General features: G+C 42.9%; 1 protein-coding gene across 4 annotated transcripts in view; it reads left to right on the top strand.

Annotated features, from left to right (window-relative positions):
- Positions 1–14,318, top strand: part of dnah3 (dynein axonemal heavy chain 3) — a 217,313-nt gene that overhangs the window by 162,643 nt on the left and 40,352 nt on the right. For all 4 annotated transcript variants that reach the window (XM_068056265.1, XM_068056264.1, XM_068056266.1 and 1 more), the window contains 5 exons: positions 8,153–8,389; positions 8,482–8,582; positions 9,775–10,069; positions 11,440–11,619; positions 13,262–13,385. In XM_068056265.1, coding sequence (XP_067912366.1) covers positions 8,153–8,389; positions 8,482–8,582; positions 9,775–10,069; positions 11,440–11,619; positions 13,262–13,385 — 937 coding nt within the window. The remainder of the gene's footprint in view (positions 1–8,152; positions 8,390–8,481; positions 8,583–9,774; positions 10,070–11,439; positions 11,620–13,261; positions 13,386–14,318) is intronic.

Genomic DNA, 14,318 nt, shown 5'->3' with positions numbered 1-14,318 from the left:
GCGCAGTGGTTAGCACCGCAGCCTCACAGCTCCAGAGACCCGGGTTCAATTCTGGGTACTGCCTGTGCGGAGTTTGCAAGTTCTCCCTGTGACCGCGTGGGTTTTCGCCGGGTGCTCCGGTTTCCTCCCACCGCCAAAGACTTGCAGGTGATAGGTAAATTGGCCATTGTAAATTGCCCTTAGTGTAGGTAGGTGGTAGGGAATATGGGATTACTGTAGGGTTAATGGGTGGTTCTTAGTCGGCACAGACTTGGTGGGCCGAAGGGCCTGTTTCAGTGCTGTATCTCTAGATAAATAAAAATAAATAAATGCTGGCATAGCCAGTGACGCCAACTTCCCATGAATGAATAAAAAAAAGAGCTGATAAATCCCTAGGGTTTTGAAAACTTGGGATGAAGTCAATTTTCCTTTTTTTTTTAAACATAGTATCAAAATTTCATGATTTGATAAATACTATGTTCACTTTTTTATTGTAGACTGGGAGCAGGGAAGGAAAACAGAAAAGTACATTTTGTAATATTGTAAAAGTAATTGCTTTTGAATTACAAATAAGCAGGTAAGTCCTGTGGGTAGTGGGGATAGAGGCAAATGGCAGGGGAAGAGCATGGGCCAGAAGCAGCCCACAAGTGTTGCGCTGCTGACTCTATGCTAAGGTGAGTGTAAGTAACATGTAAATGTAAAATCAGCGGCCTCCAATGGCCCCTTTAAGGTCTGCAGATTAAACTGTAACAGACCCAAAGAAATTGAGTAGAGTATGCGAGGTGTGTAATCTGTCCAGCAGTTGCCGAATTTGGCATCAGGGTCCCAAAGCAGACATTAGGCCCCTGATTTTACATTTTCCAGAGGCCTGAGGCCTGGTCTAGATGGGCAACCTGGGCACTCAGAAGTTGCCTTCTACCAAATTGGGAGATCACTCCCAGAAATTCTCCAGCTCTTATTTTTTGTCCAGAAATTTGGCACAACAAAGACCAGTTTTTTTCCCCATATGTAATCTGATTTACAATTCATTCCATATTTCCTGGGAACACAACAGGTGAAAAATACAAAGTTTCAAACAAAATTAATACAAATTATATAATCTAAGGTTTACTTTTCATGTTGGAATGCGATTATCAGGCTGGAGGATGCGTTTTATATTGAGAGATTTCTTAAATTCATTTGTGGACATGGGCATTGCTGGCAAGTCAGCATTTATTGCCCATTCCTAATTGCCCTCGAGAAAGTGGTGGTGTACCGCGTTCTTGAACCACTGCAGTTCACATGGTAAATGTACACCACAGTGCTATTAGGGAGGGAGTTCCAGGATTTTGACCCAGTGACAATGAAGGAATGGAAACATATTTCCAAGTCAGGATGTTATGTGACTTGGAGAAGATCTTGCAGGTGGTGGTGTTCCTGTGCACCTGCTGCCTTGTAACTCTAGGGAGTAGAGGTTGCAGGTTTGGGAGGTGCTGTCGAAGGAGACTTGGCAAGTTGTTACAGTCCATTTTATAGATGATGCACACTGCTACTACAGTGTGCCAGTGGTGGATGGAGTGACTGTTTAAGGTGGCAGATGGGGTGCCAATCAAGTGGGCTGCTGAGTGGTCCTGGTGGAATCCAAACTGAACATCGGTGGACAGGTTATTGGTGAGTAAGTGGCACTTGATAGTACTGTTCACAACACCTTCCTTCACTTTGCTGATGATTGAGAGTAGACTGATGCGCAGTAATTGACCAGGTTGGATTTGCCCTGCTTTTTGAGGACAGAACATGCCTGGGCAATTTTCCACATACTTCACTAAACGCCTGTGTTGCAGTTGTACTGGAACAGTTTGGCTGAAGATGCAGATAGTTCCGAAGCACATGTCTATAACACTACTGCCAGAATGTTGTCAGGGCCTGTATCCTTTGCTGTATCCAGTGCACTCAGCCATTTCTTGGTATTCCTTGGAGTGAATCAAATTGATTGCAGACTGGCTCCTGTGATAGGTGGAATCCCAGGAGGTGGCCGAGATGGATCATTCACTCAGCACTACAGGCTGAAGATGGTTGCAAATGGTTCAGCCTTGTCTTTTGCACTCACATGCTGTGCTCTGCTATCATTGAGAATAGGGATGTTCATGGAGTTTCCTCCTCCCATTAGTTGTTAATTGTCCACCACCGTTCACAACTGGATGTGGCAGAACTGCCCTTTTTCTGCTTCATCCTAATCTGTAACTACTTGGTCCTCCGGGGGCTCTGGTTTTGGTTGCCCTCCATTTTCCCCTTGTGGGAATGCACCTAGATTGTACCTGAATCATCACCTGATTAAAGGCTGCCCATTGCTCCATCACATTTCTGCCTTCGACTCAAATTTACCCAGGCCAAATCCCTCCTTAATTTGCTGAAATTAGCCCTCCTACAGTTAAATATTTATATTTTAGATTTTTTTTTTTCCATAACGAATCTAAACCCTGTTATAGTATGATCACTGTTTCTGAGATCCTCCCCCTCTCATGTGACATTCTCCACTTGACTCACTTCATTTCCCAGCAATGCCTCCTTCCTCCTTGGGCATGAAACATACTGATCAAGAAAGTTCTCCTGAAACGCACTTCAGAAATTCATCCCCCTTTCTGCCTTAAAACAGTCACTGCCCATTCATTCTTGGGGTGGTTAAAGGGAGACCATTATCACTTCTCGACTGTATAGGTCATGCACCTCTTAGTAAGTGCCCTGTAGATCTGCTCCTCTATCTCCTTCCCACTATAAAACACACCAAATAGTGTAATAGCTCCTCTGTTGTTTCTTAGCTCCACCCAAACAGATTCTATCTTTAACTCCTCATGGACATTGGCCATTATAAATTGATCCTAGTATAGGTAGATGGTAGGGAAAATATAGGGACAGGTGGGGATGTGGGAGGAATATGGAATTAGTGTAGGATTAGTATAAATGGGTGGTTGATGGTCGGCACAGACTCGGTGGGCCGAAGGGCCCGTTTCAGTGCTGTATCTCTTAAAAAAAAAAAGACATTGTTGCCTTCTAGCTCTGTAATATTTTCCTTATTCATAACTGCTACTCCACCTACTATTTTTTCCTTTGTTATCTTTCCTGAATACTTTGTATGCTGGAGTATTAAGCATTCAGTCCTCCCCTTTCTTGAAGCAGGTCTCCGCTATTGCCAGTGAATGAATTAATCATGCAAATAGATGTAAACGGGTATGATATAGTCGGGATTATGGAGACATGGCTACAGGGTGACCAGGGATGGGAAATGAACATCCAGGGGTATTCAGTATTTAGGAAAGACAGACAAAAAGCAAAAGGCGGTGGAGTTGCATTGCTGGTTAAAGAGGAAATTAACGCAATAGTGAGGAAGGATATTAGCTCTGACGATGTGGAATCTGTATGGGTAGAGCTGAGAAACATTAAGGGGTAAAAAACGTTAGTGGGGATTGTTTATAGACCCCCAAACTGTAGTGGTGATGTTGGGAATGGCATTAAACAGGAAATTAGAGACTCATGCGATAAAGGAACATCTGTAATTATGGGTGACTTTAATCTGCATATAGATTGAGCAAATCAAATTAGTCACAATACCGTAGAGGAGGAATTCATGGAGTGTATACGGGATGGTTTTCTGGACCAATACGTTGAGGAACCAACTAGAGAACAGGCCATCCTAGACTGGGTATTATGTAATGAGAGAGGAATAATTGACAGTCTAGTTGTGTGAGACCCCTTGGGGATGAGCGACCATAATATGATAGAATTCTTCATCGAGATGGAGAGTGACGTAGTTGATTCTGAGACTAGGGTCCTGAATCTTAATAAAGGAAACTACAAAGGTATGAGGCGCGAGTTGGTTATGATAGATTGGGAAACGTTACTTAAAGAGATGATGGTGGATAGGCAATGGCAAACATTCAAAGAGCGCATGGATGAACTGCAACAACTGTTTATTCCTGTCTGGCGTGAAAGTAAAACGGGAAAGGTAGCCAAACCATGACTTACAAGGGAAATTAGAGATAGCATTAGAAGAGGCATACAAATTCACCAGAAAAAACAACAGACCTGAGGATTGGGAGCAGTTTAGAATTCAGCAAAGGAGGACCAAGGGATTGATTAAGAAGGGGAAAATAGAGTACGAGAGTAAGCTTGCGGGGAACATAAAAACTGACTGTAAAAGCTTCTATAGGTATGTGAAGAGAAAAAGATTGGTGAAGACAAATATAGGTCCCCTACAGTCAGAAACAGGGGAATTTATTATGGGAAACAAAGAAATGGCTGACCAACTAAATGCATACTTTGGTTCTGTCTTCACAAAGGAGGAGACAAATGTCATGCCAGAAATGTTGGGGAACACAGGGTTTAGTGAGAGGGAAGAACTGAAGGAAATCAGAATTAGAAGAAAAATGGCATTGGGGAAATTGATGGGATTGAAGGCCGATAAATCCCCAGGGCCTGATAATCTACATCCCAGAGTACTTAAGGAAGTGGCCCTCGAAATAGTGAATGCATTGGTGGTCATCTTGCAAGATTCTATAGACTCTGGAACAGCCCCTACAGATTGGAGGATAGCTAATGTAACCCCACTGTTTAAAAAGGGTGGTAGAGAGAAAACAGGGAATTCTAGACCAGTTAGCCTGACGTCAGTAGTGGGGAAAATTCTAGAGTCCTTTATAAAAGATTTTATAGCAGAACACTTAGAGAACAGTGGTAGAATCGGACAGTCAGCATGGATTTACAAAAGGGAAATCATGCTTGACAAATCTACTAGAATCCTTTGAGGATATAACTAGTAGAGTTGATGAGCCAGTTGATGTGGTTTATTTGGACTTTCAGAAGGCTTTCGACAAAGTCCTACATAAGAGATTAGCATGTAAAATTAAAGCGCATGAGATTGGGGGTAGTGTATTGTGATGGATAGAACATTGGTTGGCAGACAGGAAACAAAGAGTAAGAATAAATGGGTCTTTTTCCAAATGGCAGGCAGTGAGTAGTGGGGTACCGCAGCGATCGGTGCTAGGACCCCAGCTATTAACAATATATATTAATGATTTAGATGAGGGAACTGTCATATCTCCAAATTTGTAGATGACACAAAACTGGGTGGGAGGGTGAGTTGTGAGGAGGATGCAGAGAGGCTTCAGGATGGTTTGGACAAGTTGAGTGAGTGGGCAAATGCATGGCAGATGCAGTATAATGTGAATAAATGTGAGGTATCCACTTTGGTAGCAAAAACAGGAAGGCAGATTATTATCTGAATGGCTATAAACTGAGAGAGGGGAATATGCAACGAGACCTGGGTGTTCTCGTACACCAGTCACTGAAGGTAAGCATGCAGTTGCAACAGGCAGTAAAAAAGGCAAATGGTATGTTGGCTTTCATAGTGAGAGGATTCGAGTACAGGAGCAGGGATGTCTTGCTGCAATTATATAGGGCCTTAGTGAGGCCACACCGGGGATATTGTGTGCAGTTTTGGTCTCCTTATCTGAGGAAGGATGCTCTTGCTATAGAGAGAGTGCAGCGAAGGTTTACCAGACTGATTCCTGGGATGGCGGGACTGACGTATGAGGAGTGATTGAGTCGGCCAGGATTATGTTTGCTGGAGTTCAGAAGAGTGAGGGGGGAATCTCATAGAAACCTATAAAATTCTAACAGGACTTGACAGGGCAGATGCAGGAAGGATGTTCCCAATGGTGGGGGAGTCCAGCACCAGGGGTCAAAGTCTGAGGATACGGGATAAACCTTTCAGGACTGAGATGAGGAGAAATTTCTTCACCCAGAGAGTGATGAGCCTGTGGAATTCGCTACCACAGAAAGCAGTTGAGGCCAAAACATTGTATGTTTTCAAGAATGAGTTAGATATTGCTCTTGGGGCGAAAGGGATCAAAGGGTATGGGGAGAAAGCAGGAACAGGCTACTGAGTTGGATGATCAGTCAGGATCATAATGAATGGCGGAGCAGGCTCGACGGGCCGAATGGCCTACTCCTCCTATTTTCTATGTTTCTATGTGTATCATATTCCCCAGTGGCCATTTGTGCCTGCAGCTCACCAACCTTATTAAGCACAGTTTATGAATTTACACATATGTACTCCAAACCTAACTTTGACCTCTTTTTATTTTCTATGATCCCACCTAATTCTGTATTGTTTCTAACTAACGACTTGATTTTCACGTTGGGGGCGGAAAACAGAAGTCGGGACTGTTTCTGGGTCTGAACCTGCCCCAAGGGGAGCAGAGTTGAGTCATGATTTTCAAGGGATATCCCTTGTCCACGAGGATCCATCCATGGACTTTAGGGGATGCATTGAAGAGCTGCAGCAGCCTGGACTGGCGGAATCATGGCAGCTGTCAGGAAGGCAAGCGCACACATGGAGAAAGCACTTGTTGTATTTGTAGAACAGCTGAACAATGAGTGAGTGGAAGTCCTTCCTGTTGATGAATCTTACTGGCCAGTCAGTGGGTGCCTTGATGGCCACATAAACGCAATTGATGATGTCCTGCACCTGGGGGATTCCAGCGAGGGCAGTGAAATCCACTGCCCTCTACGCTGTGAGGCCTCATCTGTTGTGAATTGAATGCGCTGTCCAGCGCTGGAAAATACGGCATCAGTGACTTGAGATGCAGTGGTGTGCTGCCGTTTGCAAGATGCCACCAAGGTCTGGAGCTGATCCTTGGAAGGAGCCAGAAGCAAAGACGTTCAAGGCCACAGTGACTTTGTTGGCTGCTGGCAGGGCATGGTGAGCAGTGGTGCGAGGTCCTCAGCAATGAGGGCACAGATGTCAGTGACCATCTGCCTGGAGAGTCACAGTCCCCTGAGGCACTGATTCACAGACATATCAAGGTAGCTCCATCTTTGGCAGTAGATTCTATACTGAGGGTATGGCCTCCGTGTCCTTTCTGCCCTTCATTCCTCTCCCTTGGCCCCCTGATTTGGACTTGAATGTAGGGGGTATGTTTAAGATGTTTGCAGATGATATAAAAATTGGGCGTGTGGTTGAAAATGAAGAAGAAAGCTGTAGACTGCAGGAAAGTGGGTGGAACAGTGGCAAATGGAGTTCAATCTGGAAAAGTGTGAGGTAATTCATTTGGGGAAGGTTAACAAGGCAAGGAATACACAGTAAATGGTAGGATTCTGAAGTGTTGAGGAGCAGAGGGACTTTGGAGTGCATGTCCACAGATCCCTGAAGGTGGCTGGACAGTTAGGTAAGGTGGTCAAGAAGGCATACGGGATTCTTGCCTTTATTAGCTGACGCACAGAATATAAGAACTGGGAGGTTATGCTGGAACTGTATAAAACATTAGTTAGGCCACAGCTGGAGTACTGCGTGCAGTCTAGTAACCACGCTATAGGAAAGATGTGATTGTACTCGAGAGGGTACAGAGGAGATTTATGAGGATGTTGCCTGGACTGGTGAATTTTAGTTATGATTAGATAGGCTAGTGTTATTTTCTTTGGAACAGAGGAGACTGAATGGAGATCTAATTGAAGTGTATAAAATTATGAGGGTTCTAGGTACAGTGGGTAGGAAGGTCCTATTTTCCTTGGTTGAGTAGTCCATAACCAGGGTGCAAAGATTTAAGGTAAGAGGTAGGAATTTTAGAGGGGCTTCGAGGGGAGATTTTTTTCACCCAGAGAGTGGTGGAATCTGGAACTCTCTGCCTAAAAGGGTGATCGAGGCAGAAACCCTCATAACATTTAAAAAGTACTTGCTATGCCTTAACCTACAAGGCTATGGACCAAGAGTTGGAAAGTGGGATAAGGCTGGATGGCTGCTTGTCGGCTGATGTCGACATGATGGGCCGAATGACCTCCTCCCATGCTGTAAATTTTTATGACCATATTCTTCTTACTCCCTATGTCGTTGGTTCCAACATGGACCATGACTTCTTGCACTTGCCCTACCACCACATAATGTTCTGCACCCTCTCCATGATGTCCCTTACCCTGGCACCAGGGAAGTAACATAGCATACAAGACTCATGTCAGCAGTAGCAGAACTGCCTGTCTGTCACCCTGACTATTGAGTCACCAACTACTACAATGTTCCTACACTTTGCTGTGCCCCACTGTGCAGTCCTTTGTTTTGTGGTGCCAGGCTCAGAACCGAATGCCTTTTGAGGTGTTGTCCCCCTCACTGATGATCATTACAATTGGCTTGTCTTTTTCTAATCTGCAGATGAAATAACTCAATCTGGAAAGGAAGAGAATGAAGAAATGTCAAGTCAGCAAATTACCCTCTGGCTGCAGGGTTTGTTCCTCTTTGCTACTGTGTGGTCTATTGCTGCCACAATCAATGGAGAAAGCCGCAAGAAATTCGATGTTTTCTTCCGTAATTTGATTTTGGGAATGGATGACAATAATCCCCGTCCAAAGAGTGTCAAACTTACAAAGAATAATATCTTTCCTGAAAGAGGTTAGAATGTAAAACTTTGAAAATGCAGGAACCCTAATTAAAATAGCATGACTGAGGGTCTAATGTGTTTTCTTTTCATGGTCTTCACACAGGAAGCATCTATGATTACTATTTCAAAAAGGTTGGTAGTGGACATTGGACTCTGTGGACTGATTACATCACAAATGAGCAAGACATTCCTGCTGGAGCTAAGGTTTTGTTTTTTTTAGCTGGGAGATTATACTTCTGCTGCTTGTGTTTAATTACCAATTTTTTTGTAGGCTGAGATCAGCATCATACTTGACGTTGATCTCCATGACTGCAGGATAATTGTTTCTTTTCTTGCTTTTTCAGATAGTCTGGCAAAGCTACCTGCTTTATATCCAAACACCAAAGGAATATAACTTATTCCTGGTACATTTTGTACCAATGTTTAGACTTTCCTTGCAACCCAAACTTTAAAAAAATACTTTGACCCTTAATAAAGAGTTCGTGAACACTCATAATCTGACTGATACTGACCCCTACTGATCATTGGTAGCTCTATATTCTTAGACTTTCATTATTCTTGAATTCATCTCTTACGGTTTCCTAAGAGGAAACAATTTAGTTTTGAAAACATTTGAGCTTAAGGGGTGGGGGTCTTGTTTTGTAAACTAAAGAAAGGCTGAAACAGTTAACCCAATTCATTGTCATAGCTTCACAGGCTTTGGCCATCTAGCTTGCCTATATCAACTGCTGCTGGAGGACTATCAATTCGGTGAAAGACGCCCTTTGGTCTGCCCGAAACTTGCTGGTCTTCCAGCGCAAAGAGTTGTCCACGACCGAATGTTGCAGACTGGCACATTCCAAGGTCCAGGACTACGTGCTGAGGGACGCACTAAAGCTTGGGGCAGCTGCAGCAAAGGCTCAATGGGGAAAGACCACTGTGTAAGGTCCCCCCACCAAGCTGAACTGAGGGGCTGCATCCATGGGAAACGCCTCGAACTGCATCGGGGAAATTTTGTCTGCTGTAAAATGTAAAAATGTATCTGGCACGACATTGAAATGGAAGGGTTGTGAGGCAACTCATGATTGTATAGAAGGTAATGGACCGCCTTTGCACTGTTTGTATTTTTTGACTTGGTGCTGTTTGAAACTGTTTGGGAATGTATTTTTTACAGATTTTTATGAATAAAGTATATTTTGGAAATAAAAAAAAATCTAGCTTGCCAATATAAGCATTTAAAACTCACAATTTGTCCTTTATTTATCATACTTCAAAGATTAAATATACCCAGACATAAAACAAATTACATTAAAAGCTTTATTGGTTTTGGGTACATGAGCAAAACTAAATATTATAAAGTTTTACCTTATATAGGATATAGCTGGAACATTCTTGATTTTTATTCCTCGATTTACAGGTTTCAGATCTTATTGTTCCTACCATGGAAACTGCCAGGCAGAGCTTTTTCTTAGACATTTATATCTCGCACAAAATACCTTTGTTATTGGTGGGTCCCACTGGCACAGGCAAATCTGCCATTACAAACAACTTCCTTATGCAGCTGCCCAAAGAGCATTACATACCTAACTGCATCAGCCTCTCCGCCAGAACCTCAGCCAGTCAAACGCAAGACATTATAATGTCCAAACTGGACAGGAGGAGGAAGGGGGTTTATGGTCCTCCTGTGGGAAAGGAATCCATTGTATTTGTAGGTAAGGGATCTAAATTAGGTTTGGTGCAACAAAAATATTTCTTCAATGAAAATCTATATAATGTTTCTGTTTAATATTGGAAGTTCAAGATTTATTTAATTATTATTGCTGTCATTAATATGGTAACTCTGAAGACAGATTGGCACATTGTGAATCTACAACAGGGTGTTTGGTGTATATGCCGTACACCACTTTCTTCAGGAATATGAAGATTTGCTCATTTCTTTAATGGGGGTTAAACTGGCAAAAGAAGGTCGAGCAATTTGAGAGAACCCATTTCTGGGCACTCATTGGTGCGGGGTTGCCATGTGCCAGAATAGTGGCATCCGAAATACTTCTGATGTTGTGCCTCAGACCTCATTGCCATAGAGCCAACATGGCTTTACAGCGTCCTTCAGTAAAGTCGGTCCAGTGGTCAATTTGGGGGTTGGGAGGGTTGGTGCAAGACAACATGAAGCCATGGGGCGGGCCAGGAGGTCAGGGCTGTGGGTCAGGTGAGGGTACTGGGAGCCATAGGGGTCCCCGAGGGCAATCGGAGATCAGGGCCTGTGAGATCAGTGGTTGGCGCTGGGTGTGGGAAGGATGATTGGGGATCGGGGGGAAAGGCAGTTGGGTTGGGAGGTTCTGGTGTCAGGATGTGCCACTGGGGGTGGAGGATAGGTCTGGAGTGGCAATCAGGTCCTTTAATGTGGGATCCGGAGGAGCACTCCTGCTCCTCCAGAGCTCATTTCGGGTAAGTTACTTGCCGCCTTTGTTGTAAACAATCCTTAAGGGCCTTTTTCCCTGAGTGCAACCTGTGATGGTGCTGACTGGCTCAGGGAAAACCAATGTTGGAGCAAGAACCTCAAGCAGGCATTGGGGATCCTTGTTGGTATATGCAGAGGGGTTAATGCCTGTTTCAGGCATGTGTAAACTGACACTACCCAGCCCGATTTCTGGGCTGAGGACTCTTGGGAAAGCTTGTAAGAATGAGAAACCTTATCAATTCTGGATCTAATCCATAAAGATTAGTAGAATTTAGACATCTCTTGTATCCTGTCAATGGACCGGCTCTGAGGTTTCCAAGTCATCTTGCAATTAATTTTGGTAGCTTGCCTCAGTCTGTAGAACCTTTCCCTCCAAATTAGAAGAGTGTGGGTTCAAGTTCCACTTAAAGAATTGAGTGAAAATCTGGGCTGACACTTCTGTGCAGTTCTAAGGGGGGGGGGGGGGGGGGGTGCTGCATTGTTAGTAGTGCTGTCCTGAACCATAGCCCACTCAGGTGGATTTTACAAATTGCAATGGGATGTGCTGATAGGTGCTATATGAATACATTGTTTTTTCCGTTATAAAAGAAGAATCCACTCAAGTATTACATGTGTTGATTCTAGATGATCTTAATATGCCTGCAAAAGAAATCTATGGAGCCCAGCCACCTATCGAGCTCCTTCGACAATGGATAGATCATGGTCACTGGTATGATAAGAAAGATACATCGAAGTTGACTATTATAAATGTATTGTTTATTTCGGCGATGGGGCCTCCTGGTGGAGGAAGAAATGACATAACTGGTAAGAAAGCTGTAAAGCACATCCTGTATTGGAAACTTTTGGCAAATGTTATCATCAGGAGTGTTTTGGCTTTAAATGTATTGTAACATTAGTGCATTTAGTTCCTTGAATTCATAATTACAAGATTCAACCATTGCAAACTAGGATAATATTTTTAATGGTGCATTTGAATTTCATTGATGGGTTGATTTTGAGTTCAGGTGGATCATTATGTCCAAATTAACATATACATTGTTGATATATTAGGATATTTGTTCTGTGCATATCTGCCACAGTTATAGTAGCTCATCCTTATCTGTGCCTTTTTATTGAATGGGAACAATTGGAAAAATACTTGTTGTTTAGAACTAAGTCATAATTTATGCCCTTGTCTGAACAAAGGCTCTGAAGCTCAGTATTTCATTGTAAGCAGGTGCCTAGTGAAATCAAAATTAGCAGGTGGACAAAAGGTGCATGTTGGCCCCACCTAGGGGTCCAGGCATACATTTTCCTTTCTTTTCATTCATAGTCAAAAGTGAGTGAACAATTCAGATAAAGGGATGCTACCAATTCTGTTCTGTTATAGATACTTTATCAGGCTCAATGACATTGGTTGCACCCATTGGCAGACGATACATCTTACTTTTGACTCAGCCTGCTCTATAACTTTGTAGGGTGGTATAGCCTGGGGAAGTAACATTAGCACCCGCTTGTGACCAGCACTGATAATCTGTACCTTACACTCTTCTTCAATCTTTCTAAAGGTGGATCGAGCCATCACTAAATGATGGAAGTTTAAATGAAATTGTAAACTGTCTTATTCCACTGTTTGGTGACATGTACAGAATGCTAGTTATTATTCAAGTTGCTTAGTTCAAATGGTATAACCTTTTTGCGTAACCAAAAAAAAAGCTGTGATGCTACCCTTACTCTGTCGGCTTCTCTTACTTAAACAGAATAATCTCTCCGCATCTTGTCCTCCATCCTGAGGCAGAGCCTATCTCCCTTCAGTCTCTTGTCCTTTTCTCATCTTCTCACAGCATTCTGCTGCTCTACTGTCTGTATAATTGTGTCTATTTCTTTTAAAAGCCTGACTGCAGAGTCAGCTTTCAGAAAAAACTGTTACCCTGCCTCCTCCATCCCCCAGAATGCAATCCATTTGATATTGACCCCTACTGGGTTCAAATTTATAGGATTGTTGAAATAGCAATGAATGTGACAGGCCCTTGTTATCTTCAGAATGATAGATTCAGAGATTGTGCCTGAAATCCTATACACACAGTCAGCTCTGCTGCCATATGAATTTAACCTGTTTGATGCAAGTTTTAGCTTAATGGCACATTTTTAAATAATTCATATTTAGATCCTTTCCATGGGAAAATGGAAAATAAAATCTAGAAATGTGATAGGGGTAGTAAAAACAAATGGTGTGCAATGTCAGAGGTGCAAAATTATGGGAAAATTATCTGGACTTTGACATTAGATTGTGTTATTTATCAGTATTGGATTTTCTGTCAATGCGAGGTAATAAAGTTACCTGTGTTTATATGAACTACAAATGCAAAGCAGTATTTCAGTTAAATATTACAAACCATAGAATCCAAGTTGCTGTTCCCCAATTTCTCTGAATGTTCTGAAGTCACTCTTCTGTTCTACCTGACAGGGCGCTTCACTCGCCATTTGAATATAATCTCCATTGATTCATTTGATGATGATACCATGATGAAAATTTTTATTTCAATTTCGGATTGGCATTTTAGAAAAGGATTTGAAAACACTTTTCTACGGTGAGGATCAACAAAGTTCAATGAAACTAAGTCAAATGGAGGCCTTCAGCTTTTACATGTAGGCTGGTAACACCAAACTCCTACCTCTCCATCACCTCTGTCAACCCCTGCACTGTTTGTTTGATATCCAGCCTTGGATTAGTCACAATTTCCTTCAGCTAAACATTGAAAGACCTAAGTGGTTGGCTTAGGTCCCTGCCACGAACTTCGTACTTTTTGTCACTGATTCAATCCCCATCCCTGGACATTGTTTCAGTCTAAACCAGACTGTTTGCAACCTCAGTGTCCTATTCAACTCCAAGCTCAGCTTCCAATCCCATATCCTCAACCTCACAAAGACTGCTTACTTGCATCTCCATAAGCTTCCCCATTTTTGCGCCTGCCACAGCCCATTTGCTGCCAAAGCCCTCATGCTTTTGTCACCTCCAGATTAAATAGTACAATATTCATCTGGCCAGCCTCCCATCCTCCATCCTCCCATCCTCCATCCTCAATCAGTTTCATCTTATCAAAAACTCTGCTACCTATATCCTATGCCAAATCATGTCCTGCTCACCAATCACACCTGTCCCAACTGACCTACATTGGCTCCTGGTCATCCATTTGTTTAAATCTCTTTGTGTTTCTCTACACTTTCTATCTCTGTGACCTGCACCAGCCCTACAATACTCAGAGCCACAAACCTTCTATTCCTCCTTTCACACAACCATTAGTGGCCGCACTTTCAGCCATTTGGGCCCCAGCTCTGGAATCACCCCCCTTTAAACCTCTTCCTCTCTTTTGAGAACTGCTTCAAGACTCACCTCTTTGACCAAGTTTTTGGTCACCACCCCCTCCCCCCCCTCCATCTAATATCTCCACCTTTTGTCTCAGTGTCCATTTTTTGATTACACCTCTGATGTGATTGGACTTTTTATGTTAAGGCTTTAAATG

The sequence above is a fragment of the Heterodontus francisci genome, chromosome 24 (assembly GCF_036365525.1).
Source record: "Heterodontus francisci isolate sHetFra1 chromosome 24, sHetFra1.hap1, whole genome shotgun sequence".
NCBI classification, from domain to species: Eukaryota; Metazoa; Chordata; class Chondrichthyes; order Heterodontiformes; family Heterodontidae; genus Heterodontus; species Heterodontus francisci.
Note: the sequence above shows the minus strand (reverse complement) of the source record. Positions and strands in the feature narration are given on the sequence as shown.